The sequence below is a fragment of the Phasianus colchicus genome, chromosome 2 (assembly GCF_987193195.1).
Source record: "Phasianus colchicus chromosome 2, bPhaCol1.hap1.1, whole genome shotgun sequence".
In the NCBI taxonomy this organism is placed as follows: domain Eukaryota; kingdom Metazoa; phylum Chordata; class Aves; order Galliformes; family Phasianidae; genus Phasianus; species Phasianus colchicus.
Window position 1 is genome coordinate 40,366,063 of NC_143437.1, and position 14,006 is coordinate 40,380,068.

At 43.0% G+C, this 14,006-nt stretch overlaps 1 protein-coding gene across 1 annotated transcript in view; it reads left to right on the forward strand.

Moving 5' to 3' along the window:
* The first annotated feature begins 1,383 nt into the window (after positions 1-1,383).
* The window catches only part of CAPN9 (calpain 9), a 28,562-nt gene continuing 15,939 nt past the window's right edge, over positions 1,384-14,006 (forward strand). Inside the window, exons 1-8 of the mRNA XM_031613647.2 lie at positions 1,384-2,522; positions 8,427-8,496; positions 8,915-9,033; positions 9,489-9,622; positions 10,211-10,379; positions 10,880-10,963; positions 11,230-11,315; positions 13,224-13,301. Coding sequence (XP_031469507.2) covers positions 1,836-2,522; positions 8,427-8,496; positions 8,915-9,033; positions 9,489-9,622; positions 10,211-10,379; positions 10,880-10,963; positions 11,230-11,315; positions 13,224-13,301 — 1,427 coding nt within the window. The 5' untranslated portion in view covers positions 1,384-1,835. The remainder of the gene's footprint in view (positions 2,523-8,426; positions 8,497-8,914; positions 9,034-9,488; positions 9,623-10,210; positions 10,380-10,879; positions 10,964-11,229; positions 11,316-13,223; positions 13,302-14,006) is intronic.

Here is a 14,006-nt window from a genome sequence, read left to right on the forward strand (position 1 = left end):
CAGACAGCACAAAGTGGCAATACTAACAAGAGCTGTTTCAGGAGAAAAATGTACTTCTCTTTGCTTTAAAAGGGGACTTCGTGTTAAAGAGCAAAACTGCTTGAAGACCCTTTTCTTGTAAAACACTTCAGCATGGCTAGTGAGATATAAAGTGATGTAGAAATCTGGGAACTGAAATGTTTTTGAGAGCATTTTCTGCTCATTTGTCTCTTTCACAGAGTTATCATAGAATCATAGAATGGTCTGGGTTGAAAAGAACCTCAAAGATCATCTAGTTTCAACCCCCCTGCTGTGGGCAGGGTTGCCAACCACTAGATCAGGCTGCCCAGAGCCACATCCAGCCTGGCCCTGAATGCCTTCTGGGATGAGGCTTACCATCTGCCTTCCCCAGGCATCATCTCTTTAGGCCATTTTCAGGCAGACTTGAAGTGAGGCTGAGATCTCAGAGATAAGACATTTCATGCAGCATTGTGACTTGAAGCTTCATGCTGGGGGGGGTGGAGGGGAGGAGGTGGGAAGGACTGTCCCTACCCTCTGAGTGAATTGCTGCAGTGTGAAAACATCCCTTGTGATGCACCAAAGTATACACATAGGAGATAAACTCTATCAATTCCCCTTCAGCAGCAAGAGCACCCCTCAAAGCTCAGCACACTATAGCTGTGTCCAGGGTGCTGCACATTTCTTACTCCAATCTTCATGTTAGTTTGGTATGTGAAAACAAGCCTAATCCACAGCATCTCTGTGTGGGCTAAAGAACATTCCCGTTTTAACCACTGTCTGAATGTGGTACACTGGGTACATCGCATCCCTAAGGCTCATGTTGGCATTCATGCCCTTTGCCTATCTTAGACTTTTAGCTGAGATTCATCTCACTTGATACACATTTAATAGCTGAGTAGCTACTCTAAGATAGGCCATGAGGCTTCACCTCCAGGCGGTCAAAAGACACGGTCATTTCCAGAGAGGTCTTACGAATGAGGACACAATGAATCACTTGCTGGAGGCACAGCTCTTCTGCACTGACTGTAGAAAAAGCATAGATGTGTAGTTTGGGATCTGCTCTGCACACCCAAAGTTTGGTCAAATGATTGCCACATTTGGAGTACAAGACCTGGCTCTGCTCACACATTTGAACAGCACCTATATTCTTGGACAACTTGGCCTCAGGAGGGAGCCTGCAGACATCAACAATGGGTACAATTATGGGTACTAAACATGGGAATATACACTCTGAGAAAGCTTTGCTCACAGCACTGCTGTGAAAAATAGCAGAACAGAAAGGAATTAATTCTGTTTCACCTAATTGCTCTCTATAAATCATCTCTGACAGCAAGCTCTGACTGGTCTACCAAAGGGCCAATTAAAGAAAAGGGAGGCTGAGCAGCGTTTGTACTCAGGGCTGTGTTTTGTATTACAGGAACTGTAATTTGTTCTGAGAGGGTGGCATCTCTTGCCTTTCAAAGCATAGAGGAGTATCCATGCCTGTTTGTCTCTGAAACCTTGCCATTATTTCTTCAGATCATCCTCCGTACTGGCATCCTCTCTAGGACAATGTTTTGCTGTCTAATGTGAGATGTGATGTGGCTGGCAGCAAAAGCACAACAGGATATGAACAAGGTTATGAAACCCTGAACTCAGCGGCAAGTAGGCGTGTGTCTGGTTTTAAAATCCTGTGTTACAGAGGACATGGAACTACTTAAATGCACGGTCCAATAGGATCCCTCACTTAGTTAAAATCTCCTGCTACCTGCCCAGCTCTGAGCTCTCTGCATCAGCTTCCACCACCTCAAACATGGAGCCAGCCCTTGTGCATCTCAGCCCTGGTGTCCTTCTACATGGTCAACACCTGGCCGCAGAGACAGCCTCACCATTGGGCATGTTTTTCTCTGGTGCAGGATGAAAAGAGCGAGCTTGCAGTGCCTGCCGAGGCTACACCCTCCTGCAGCTCCAGTTTCACTCCAGTGGCTCGCTGCCACGAGGGCTTTCCTCAGGAGCTGCATACCTTGAAGTCATCAGCCACCTCCTGCCCATCCCCACATCCTCATTGGGGCAGCTGGGAGTGGTGCCAGGCCCCGGGTGGGCCCATTGCCACCGGGTGGGCACAGCAGCCCTGCCCCAGGGAGGGTCTGGCACCACCTTCCCGCTTCCACCCCAGCAGCTGGTGTGGCCAGGCCAGACGCTTTCCCTCCTTGTTTGCTTTCAGGGTGTTCATCATCTCTCGTGCTGTTCGGAGCTGCTCCTGCTCATTTCTCCCCTTGTGCCCTGTTCTGCTAGACCTCAGCCCACTGCACTTCTCCCTGTTGGGAGCCATGCCCTACCTCCTCCACGACTCAAAGCCAAGGCCACCACCGCTGCCACAGGAGGCACGTGCCACCCACAGCTCAGGGAAGGGCTACCAGGAGCTGAAGCAGGAGTGCCTGCGCAGTGGCTGCCTCTTTGAGGACCCTGACTTCCCCGCCAATAATGCCTCCCTCTTCTTCAGTGAAAAGCCACCGATTGCCTTCCTCTGGAAGAGGCCTGGGGTGAGTACGCAATGTCCACTCACCCCACTGTTCTATGGGATCGCTGCTACATCCAGCAGTGAAACGTGATGGCTGCTTGGGGTGCTTTTGTGAGGTCTTGTCCTCTTGGCAAGAAGCAGAGCTGGAAGGTTTTGCCCAGCAGATCTGCATGTTGCTGGCTTATAACTGCAGAGGGGAGTGGAAGGGTAGGGATGCTGTTGTAATTGCTAAAATATTTCCTAAAACATTGCAAGTGTTTCTGAAGCTCACAATTTTTTAGACTGTCCTGAAAATCCTATAATTTGTCCATTTTCCCTTGCTCATCTGAAGGCCTTCGGTTTATCCATTTTAAATATTGTATGTAGTTTTTCTTCTGCCTCCTGTAGCTTAATGTGCAGCCACACTTAATGTGCCCATATTTATGTAAATGCATAAACAATTTCTAATCAGACTTCTCTCCTACATTATTGCTAAACAAAAGTAGTGTAAAGATGAAAATGAGAGGGCATGCAAGGAATTAAAGGTAAAATGCATCATGGTGATTTGATAACTAAACAACAAGTGTTCTTAATGGACGAAATACATAATTAAGGCTAAACAGGAAGAAAAAAAAAAAAACAACAAAACTTTTCACTTTTAAAAATGAGAGATGCTTCCTTCATGAAACACATATGACAGTCACTGAGCATTCTGCAGTAGCCAAGGGCTCAATGAGTATCTCCTAATGCATCTTGCATAACAGTCATTAATAACACAGTGATAGCCTGAAGCTTCACCAGTCACATGCTCTCAGATCACAAACCCATCATCACCCCAGGTTCCCAAGTTTAACTAGTGGCCACAGAAAATTTGTTGCTAATTTCATGTCTTTGCTAATGCTTGACATTTATTCTCTTTTCCTTCATAGTCTGAAAGCTTCTCACTTAGTAGATAGCTTACCTTTGTCGATAGTGATAATGAGTGACAAAGAACAAAAGAAGCTTAAAGCTGGGTTTATATTTTATCTTCACTTAATCCACGAGAATCATTCAAATGCCTTAGTGTCTGATAGCTAATGGAGTGCCTCTGCAGTGTTATTAAAGCCATTACTCCTCAACAAGTTTCAGCTATGAAAACCAAGAGATGGTTCCAATGGCACTGATGCCGTCTTGCCTGATATCGCCTTGAAAGACAGGTAGGCTGTGGGCTGCCCCCAGGAGCAGGCTGGAGATGTGAGCTGCCTTCCTCCAAGGTGTGACTGGTAGCAGCTGAGAGCTTCTGTGTCCCTGTATGTGGTACTCCAGGACAGAAGAGGGTGGTCTGCCCGTTGTACTTACTGCTCTCAGTTTCTGGGTGTTTGTAAGCTGAAGTGGAAATTTTTCTATGATGAATAAGTCACCTGATACAGTCTCTGCCTTTACGCTCCAATTTCCACCATGCAAAAAAAAAATAATAATAATAAAATTGAACTTCTGAGAGCAGCACAGCAAGAGATACAGCTCAGGGGACACTTTGAGGACCCAAAAAACAAGGTTAAAATCTCCTCTAACTCCTCAGCATTTAAGCTGAATTATTTTCATCTCTATTAGCCATCAGTATATTTATACACTTACAAGTATAAATATTTACATTATAATTATGTTTATACTTATATATACTTACAGCAGTGAATACAATCACTGTAACATCATTTTGAGTTAGCGTTTTGCGGGTGGGGTATGAGCCTGGAGCAGGTGCCAGGTTGGTATCACAGCTCAGCTAGCCAAGCTGTGTGCCTTGGCAGTGTGAGCCCAAAAGCACCACATGTAGGTATCAGAGCTCAAATTGCTTCTTTGTGACTGCGTTGCCTACCAGTGTTTTACAGTGGCTCCACTGAAGCGTAGCGTAGCACAATGCATGCAGGTAATTGCAAGGCAAAATAATGTTAATCCTCACATCTGCACCTTGATATAGTTCAGAAATGGGAATAAAGCCTTTCTCCTTATTTTCATGTGCATAGACCTTTGTACATGATGTGAAACCGGACCTTCAGCCACTCTAAGCCCATAAGTCTTCAACTGCAGTGAGCTGCACCAGGGGAACATCCAGATTTCTACATAAATCTTAAGTGTTCCGAGAGTCAGAAAGATATTTAGCAGTTTAGTTTGGTAAATTTCAGAATAATATTAAGACTAAATTATGGTTTTCTCATTGCTCCTTCTCTTCCCTTGTTAATTCATATCTGAATTCAACTGTTAAACTGGTATATCTGTCATTTATTTCTAATAGCTCAGTGTCTGGGAAAGCTAGAGACTTGCCTACCAGCCTGACCTTGAACGTCTCCAAGGACTGGACACCCACCACGTCTTTGGTCAACCTGTCCCAGTGCTTTATCAACCTTATCATAAGAAAATTCTTTTTCTTATGTCCAATCTAAATCTCACCTCAAGGTGACCTATTCCTAAAATGTTTAGAAACCCAGAACATAAATGTAACTAGAGGGGGTGGCACAATATCAGTTTTAACTTCATCTACATTAAGATTAAGTATGGATGTTGTTGATGGATGGCAAAGATGAAGAATGAAAAACCAGAAAAGGAAGTCAAATATGTTTTACCCATGGTCTATAGGGGAAATTAATAAGGAAATTATCCTAATATAAACAGCCACTGGTCTGACAGAGAAACAGACAGAGAAATATAATAACAAAAAATAAGGTCCCAGTAAACAGCCTCAGCTTTTCTTAGATCTCCATGTATCTCCAATACGTGACAGAGACCCAAGCGATGCCATTTATCTTCCAGTAACTCCAAAGAAACATAGACAGCAGGAGAGGTACAGGTGCCTCTTTTCATTTCCCTGAGCATTGCCCTGCCCTGCTTCTAGGCAACACCCTTCTGGAGGCCAAACCTTGAATTGCTATCTGCTGTGCATGAACGCAGGGCCTAATTTTGGGCTTTGTCCTTTAATGATCTGAATGAACTGATTAAAATTTATGTACTACCCAGACTGAAAATTCCTTTAAGAATATTTTTATAACTTCCACTCATAAAATGCAGTGCTTGGTTTTCTTTTGTGTAGCAGAGAACGTGACACAAATCCATTCAAAGTCCTTTAAATCCCTTTTCATTGATTTTCATTTATGTTTGCTTTAGATACAGAGATTGAAAACATTTTCTTATTAGTTAGCTGTAGAGCTGTGTAATAGGCAATGAGCTATGAAAGACTCACAATGCTCAGCAGCATTTATGTCTGTGTCAGTGTTTGTCAGTATCTCTGCTAACACAGAGTTTCTTGGTAACTGCTAAATGCAGTTCTTGCTGTGAGAATCACGTTCCCCGGGAGCACTGGTGCTAAAATAAGGCATGTTCTTAAAGATCAGCTACATTATCAGCCATCACGATACTAAAGGCAATGAACTGTGCTTTTATCACTCCCATCCCATCCACACATGACTGGCTGTATTTAACAAGCAGGTGGGCCAGGTGATAGGGAGGTGCTGTTTGGTTTCTCTGTGCCAGGTACACTGGGGATATAACCTCACCACCACCTCCTCCACAGCAAAGGCAAACAAAATATGCAACCAGCTTCCTGCCCAAATGTTGCCTCTGTGGCACTGGCTACGTAGGTGTTGCTTTCTTCTTCTGTGGCTGTGTGTGAGAATCCTCAGCCATCTAAGTGATTCTTTCTTCTCCTCAGCTGTTAGAATTGGCTCATTGGCTTCTGCAGGTGTGTGCCTCAGTAGCTAAAACTGGCAGTAGGCAGTGAGGATTGTTGTCCAAATAGAGTGACTTGCCCCTTTTCTCTAAAGACCACTCTCTCCAACACTGAAGTCACAGAAGGCCACTTATCAGCTAGTGACAGCCAGGTAAGCTCATGCATAGGTATAGCACCTGGATCATTTTCACCCTTATCATAGCACTCTGGCAAGGATGGAATAGAGTTGGTGATCTGCCATGCTCCAGGTGCTATGGGAGAGTCCCTGTTACATGTTGGACAGGGATGTGTATTTTCTCTGAAAAACTGGGTCACCCACTGTGTGTCTTATATGTGAACTTTGAAGAGGATTCAGGATAGCCATTGCCTTAGAGCAGTGCTGTGGGCTCTGAGCCATGGACATCCAAAGCAGAAAGCTTAAGCTGCTATAGCCAGGTTCATTTCAAACACATTCATCAGTGGTCTGCCGATGTTCCTCTCTTCCCTCCTGTTTGTCTGGTCCACAAGAGAGTTTTGACCACTTCCCTCCTGTTTGTCCGGTCCACAAGAGAGTTTTGACCTGCATAAAGGCTTTCAGCAATATGGAGACAGGCTGTGTGGATCAGCACAAGCCGCCCATAGGAGGGTGGCTTTGCCAAGAGAAGCTTACTCATCAACAGATAAGTCATGGCTAACTTGCTCTTATAAGCAGGGAGGTGGCTGATGTGATGAGCTACATGGTTTGCTGTAATGCTGGTCATGTCTTCTGGGCACAGCCACCTCACAGGAAGTGGATGATTACAACAAAATGTACTGAAAAGGCATGAGGAAATGAAAAAGAGGCACTGGCATGCCTTGGCTTGGCTCACTAGACAATGCTTGCGGGATGCCATTTTTTGGAATGACACACAGCATGCTCTTTTTGTACCTCTGCTGCTGCAGTAAACCTGCTCTGACTGTCCAGAAAACACACCTGTGCTTTTGGTTTAAAAATGTTTAGACATGATGCAAGTTGTGTGCATCTTAGCTGAACTCTCAGGCATGATATCTGCAAACAGCCAGCTACTCTGTCTAGTAAATCCACTGTTCCCTTCAGCATCAGTACTAGTCCATTACCATCTGCAAATCCTTGCAAAGCACTGCATGACCTGACAGACCAAAAAGTCAGGCTGCACATTTGGGGCATGCCCAGGCTTTGCTGCCGAAGATGAGAACAGCAGTAGGGATTAACTGGGTCACAGCCCAGGCTGCAGCAGTAGCCAGTGGCAGATGCTTCATGAGTAAGTGCAGGAAGCTGAACAAAACTATCTGTATCCTACCCTGATGGCCTCACAAAATGCACTGACATGAACCAAGAGTAACCCAATTTCCTTATGGACAACGGCACAGGTTAAATGCCTGAATGAGCTCTGCTGTTTTTCCTTCTTCTTTAGTTTACCTTTTTTAGCAAACTGATGGTTAAATAAAAGAATTTCATGCAACAGATCTGCAGTAGGATATCCAGGAAATCTGATTAATTACAGGAGAATTCTTCCAGTAGTATATTACACGTTATCCTCCTCTCTTTCCTATTCAGTTCAATACAATTTACAGTTCATTGGAAAGGGGAGGGAAGGGGGGTTTTGCCACTTTTGTGGATTTAGCACTTTAATTTTTCTATCCTGCTGAGATACTTGAGAATTACTTTAATGCCATCTTGATCATATACTCCCTCCAACATCTGAGAACACAAGGGTGTGTAGTGTTAAAAAACAACTCCTAAAAACCAGCTCTATAAACAAACAAGCCTGGAGTCTACTTTTTTATTTCCTTATTTGAGAAGGAAATAGAATATACAGTGTTTCATAACCGTAAGGCCATGTTATGTGCAGATAAATACAAGACATAATACTGTGTTTGAAGTAAATTGCCAATTCTAGGGTTTCTTTTTCAGCTGCTGGGGAAAAAAAGCAAGCATTAACCAGGCTTGTAGCTTAATTTTGGGATTCTGGACCAGGATGTGCTATGTTTTAACAATTGCCTATGGGTGAACAAAGAATGCCAGCCTTTCATTAACAGCCAACTCATTAGGAAGAAATGAGGATAGCTAATTCTTTAATTGCTCTACATTACAATTAATTAGCAAGGATTCCCCATCTAGTTCTTTGTGGTGGCTACACTGCTCAGGAAAACATGGTTCATGTGCAGAGTGCCACGCATCTGGGCTCAGTGTGACAGCGATATTTCCTGGCATGGTTTCAGTCATTCTGTGTCTCACTCCCACTCTTCCAGGAGATCGTCAAAGATCCCAAGTTTATCCTTGGAGGAGCCACAAGAACTGACATTTGCCAAGGGGATCTTGGTGAGTGATTCTTCTGCAGTCTGTGTAGAGCAGTATGTGTATCTTCACAAGTGATGGGATGTTGTCCCACCTGAACTGATAGGAGCAGTCAGGCTGGAGTCACCTCCCATGCTGACGTTGCCCACAACCACCTCGTTGGTAGCATGCTTCCATCTTTGCCAAGGATCATTCTGGTGCAGTGGGATTCAAGGCCAAGGGAGGATCACCATGCAAGTGTACTGGGAGCCCAAAGGAGCTTTTCATCCCCTAGCACTTCCCAACTGCACTTGTTGGTCATACTTTCTGGGGACACACAGGATCACTTTTCAATGGGGATGGCAGCTGTCTGTGACAACATCTCCCCTCATCCCCACAACACCTTCTTTTCCTCTCAAATGGAAGAAAATGAAGCTTTTTCTTCCCCCTTCTCAATTCACAGGTGACTGCTGGCTATTAGCAGCCATAGCTTCTCTAACGCTGAATGAGAAAACACTAGCAAGAGTAGTGCCATTGGATCAAAATTTTGGGCCAGGTTATGCTGGGATATTTCACTTCCAGGTAAGATGAACATCTGGCACAGCGTGACAACATTTCTGGTCAGTTGATTGTTGCATGTTGTGGTTTGCTTTGTGGTGGGGCTGTCACTTATTCCAGAGGAAACTTGACAAAAAGTGAGATTGCTGAACTCACTCTGCTGTCTGCATTTTGAAGAACAGCCTCTTACAGAAATATACACAGCCAGTCTCTGTGAAGAGAAATATGGCTTTATATTTCTCGCTTTCCCCCCTAATCTCTCTTAGGATATAAGGCGTTAAAGATGAATCAAGAGTTGAGCTGTGTCCTTCCTCCAGACCAACATAGCATGGCTTAGTAGGCGTAGATGGTTTATCTTTGACTTCTGAGAAAGCCTTTGATTGGCACTAACTTACACTTAGAAGCACTGGAACACCAAATTCTTATGCTCAGGAAATGACATGCTGGCAACAAATTCACGTTCCATCCTTTCTAAATAGTTTTGGCAGCACAATGAGTGGCTGGATGTTGTGATTGATGATCGATTGCCCACCTTCAAAGACCGGTTGGTATTCGTACATTCAGCTGAACACAATGAATTTTGGAGTGCTTTACTAGAGAAAGCCTATGCCAAGTAAGTCTGGTATACCACACTGTACATTCACAGTTCATTATTTGTACATACACTATACACAATTCAAGCTAATAGCTTCTATCCTGTTTTTCTTCTTCTTATTATTATTTGCTGCTGCCCTGATCTAAAGATATTATGTCTATTCTTTTTGAGCTCATCCATTTTCCATCAGATCGTTAGATACAATCTGACATTACAGCAGTAGAGCTGGATCAAAGCCTGAATCTTACCATTTGTGTCACTGCTGGTACTCAAATGATGGTTCTGTCTAACTCTAGATTTTTAACTGATTTGGGAGGTAGCAAGCCACTGATAATGCAAAGATATCAGCCCCTGCCAACCTGATGACTGGCACTAACAAAAGAAAAGCCCCAGGCTTTGAGGTATGGAGGATCAAATGAATTAAAAAGGAAAGAACAAGGAAAGTAGGAGGTTCCCAATACACCTCACATATCTCCTGGGTGCGTTCTGGGACACTTTTCTTGAGCTGAGTGCCCTTGCTGTGATTTTATACTCATGTGAGAAAGCTCTCACACATGGATATCTTCAAAGTTTTGAAAGCATGTTTCACGTTAATGTGTTTTCCAGGCTGAATGGCAGCTATGAGGCTCTGAAAGGAGGCAGTACAATAGAAGCCATGGAAGATTTCACTGGGGGAGTGGGAGAAATGTATGAGGTTAAAAAAGCTCCTGACAATTTCTATGAAATCCTAGAGAAAGCTCTGAAAAGATCATCAATGGTGGGCTGCTCTATTGATGTGAGTAAGAAATGGGTTCTGATTTTCTCAGCTTAGTTTTATCGTTTCTGTATGTAAAAATATGCACTGGATATGCACTGGACTCTGCAAATAATAGCTATGAAATGATAAATATGTAATATTAGTGTAATCCCTAGTTTAAAAGTTTAAAAGAAAAAAAGATTCAGCACATTTCATTAGATGATGGCTATGGTATTTAAGGCAGTAATGACATTAATATGAGCACTTGGGAAGAGTGAACTTTATTTCCTGGCTGGAATCACCTTGTTTTCCTCAGAGTGCACAATGCTCCAAAAAAGAAAATCACACAGCTCTAAGGAGTTCCCTTTCAGAGGGAACCATTGCACAATCACTGCCTGCATGGAGCAGAAAGACAAACTGCCTGTTTACAATGCTGTTTAACATCTGGTCTTCCATCTGATTCTTGGAAGGGACCAAGTGGCACTGCTTGCAGTCTCACCATGAAAAGAGATATATTCACATTGTTTTCCATATTTCAGACCAGCAGTGCTGCCGAGTCAGAAGCCAGGACACCCTTTGGCCTCATAAAGGGCCATGCTTACTCTGTAACTGGCATTGATGAGGTACGTTCCCTCTGGCTTTTGTCAGCAGTGCAGGGCAAGGAGAAGTTTGGTCAAAAGACAGAAGAGTGCCTACTACCCTTAAGAGATGGAAGGAATTATCCTGGGGGATTTATCCAAACTCCCATCCATCTTTCCCTCCCACATCTCCTGTAGCAGTGCACCTTTAGCATGCCTGTTACACCAACTTGTCCAACCTATGCATGCTGGAGAAGTCCTGCTCCCTAGCTAATGACACTCAATATTTTCTCTGCTTCCTTCTACTGCAGGTGAGCTATCAGGGCCAGAAAGTGCAGCTCATAAGAATAAGGAACCCCTGGGGACAAGTGGAGTGGAACGGGCCTTGGAGTGATAAGTGCGTGAACTGTACCATATACACTCACCATGCAAAAAATCAATCTGCTGCTCTACATCTAGCTTTCTGTAGATGCAGTAATTTCACAGATAATTAAATTAAGGATTTGCATATGCTTAACAATATTACTGTCACACTGGCTGTCATCTTCAATATTTTCAGGGCTGCTCAATTAATGGGACACTGTCCAGATTGTTTAGCCCCTAAAACACAGTATTAGCAAAAGTCATACATTAATATAAATAGGATAAGTGAATTTTAAGACACTCCCCAGAATTACAGGTTTTAAGTGATTTTAGAATAGGTCACCTTCACGTGAGATTTAGATTGGACATAAGAAAAATTTTTTTCTTATGATAAGGTTGGTAAAGCACTGGGACAGGTTGACCAAAGAGGTGGTGGGTGTCCAGTCCTTAGAGATGTTCAAGGTCAGGCTGGTAGGTAAACCCTCTTCATTGCAGTGGAGTTGAACTAGATGACCTTTAAAAGTCCCTTCAAACTCAAATGACTCTATGATGATTCTACGATAAGATAGTTAGATGAGACTCTCTCCTTGTGGTGCCATTCAGAGCTGTGGGAAGACACAAAAACACAGTAGGATTGGTCTGAAAAGCAGTCTGCTTCTACTACTAAAAGTAAATGAAGTGCAAATAATACAAAAAAGAAAAAAGCATATAGTAAAAAAAAAAAATAACACATCTCCCCTCCAACAAACAGTTTTCCAATTTATTCTTACACATATAAATCTCACTTCCTTTTTATTTCTTTTTCTTCTATTGAGCTTTTTCTTGTTCACACAGATGTCACAGAGAGGAGCCATAACCTGGCTGGGCCTTCAAAATTGCTGAGACCTCTAGTCCTCTCTAACATTCCTTTGAATGCAAATCAATGAAATATTTTTGCATAATCTCAAATTCTTTGTTTTATATGAAAAATGTGGATAATTGGCACGCACATACAATGAGTGATGAAATCTCAAAAGAACAGAGAGGTTCAGACTGGGACAAGCATCTGACAATTCAGGTTATATATTGAAAATGCTGTCCCTGTAAAGCAGAGCTCTGATTCTGCACTTTGGAGGATTTCTGGGACTCAAGATGTCAGAGCAAAGTTTTGCTAAGGCAGAGTGTCTCCCAGGTCAATGCAGTAGTCTGCATTAACTTTTTGCAATGATTGCTGGAATTGAAAACCTCACAAGAGGTGCCCTATGCATGCTATCAGATTGGAAATGCACTAGGGCATTTCCTAGTTTTTAATAAAAGTTTTAGTAGATTTTTGTTTGGTTTTGATCTGCTGCAGCTAGAGATGTAAAGATAAATAAAATGGAGGCAAGGATTTTATCTGCAACCCAGCTACTTCAGCAAATCTCTCTGTACAGGGTAAGGAGCCTATTTGGTTCCCATTAAGTCAACTCTGTTGAAATGTCTGTCTACGGATGAAAAATAGATTTTAAGGAGGACTGTGACTTACAAAAATCTTGTTGTTTACTGACTACCACATTTTACCTAGCTCCAATGCCTGGCAGCAGTCCCAGTGCTGAGTGCAAAGAATAGTTCAGGAAGGATGATCTCGGGGAAGTCTGGGGATCTTTGACCCAGTCCTGCTTCCAGATACGTTAGCTGAGTCTATGCCACTAGGTGAAATGGTAGTAGGGTTCAGGAAATCTTTTAAAGGCATCCATATTTGTGTGTGTGCTGCTCAAAGAAAACATATCTGGGAGAACAGCAGCTTGCTGATGTGTCCAGCCAATTGTTCTGAGTGAGGAGAAATTAAATGCCATATACTCTGCTGGAGTTGTATTCAACTACTGGAGTTGGACTTGATGACAGAGTTGGATTTGTGATCTGTGTAGATCCCCTTGCAACTCAGAATATTCTATTATTCACAGTATATCTTATTTTCTTGCAGCTCTCTAGAGTGGCGTTTGGTCAGCCCATCGGAACAGAAGCGCTTGGCTCAGACAGCACTGGATGATGGAGAGTTCTGGTAAGCCACAGGGTTCGAGTGTGACTCCGGTCAGAAATCAAGGCACAAGTGATCAAAATGAGTGATAAGGAAGAAATGTGAGTGATCAAATGCTCAGTTTCCTCCTAGGAGAGAGCAGGTACTTCATGTTTCATATGAGTACATGTGTATTTTATTAACAAAAAGTGTTTTAAATATCAGTTTAGTTAATGATATTAGCATATTTCAAATACTATGTGTCTCCCATGGCTGTAATATCCTTTAAACCTTTACAGGAACACAAGCACACAAGGGAGCATTGTTCTGCACTGTATTAGCTATGAAATGCCTTCAGGGCTGTTGTTAGTCATACACTGGTAGAGAAGGGAGGGCTTAGAAGCAATGCTATGTTACAGAAAGTACAAGAACACCAGAATATGTGTGAAACGATGGAAAGATTTAAGAAAAGATTTAAGAAAAGAAAGGGGGAAAAAAATGTGGTAGCAATTTCTTTAGAAGTGTGAAGTGTTCTTCATGCCAAATTCACTATCTCAGACAGAGCAGATGGCTGACTTGCACAAGATTCCCTCTCCCACCCTACCCCATGTCAGCCATGCCATGCTCTACTGACAGTGTGTCTGGTCACATTATCTGGGTCCAGATGCTTATTTACACAGAGGTAAATCTAGAAAGGTATTCAGCAGCAGTATTCCAAATCTTTCCCACAAGTTAACTTTAGGCCTGACA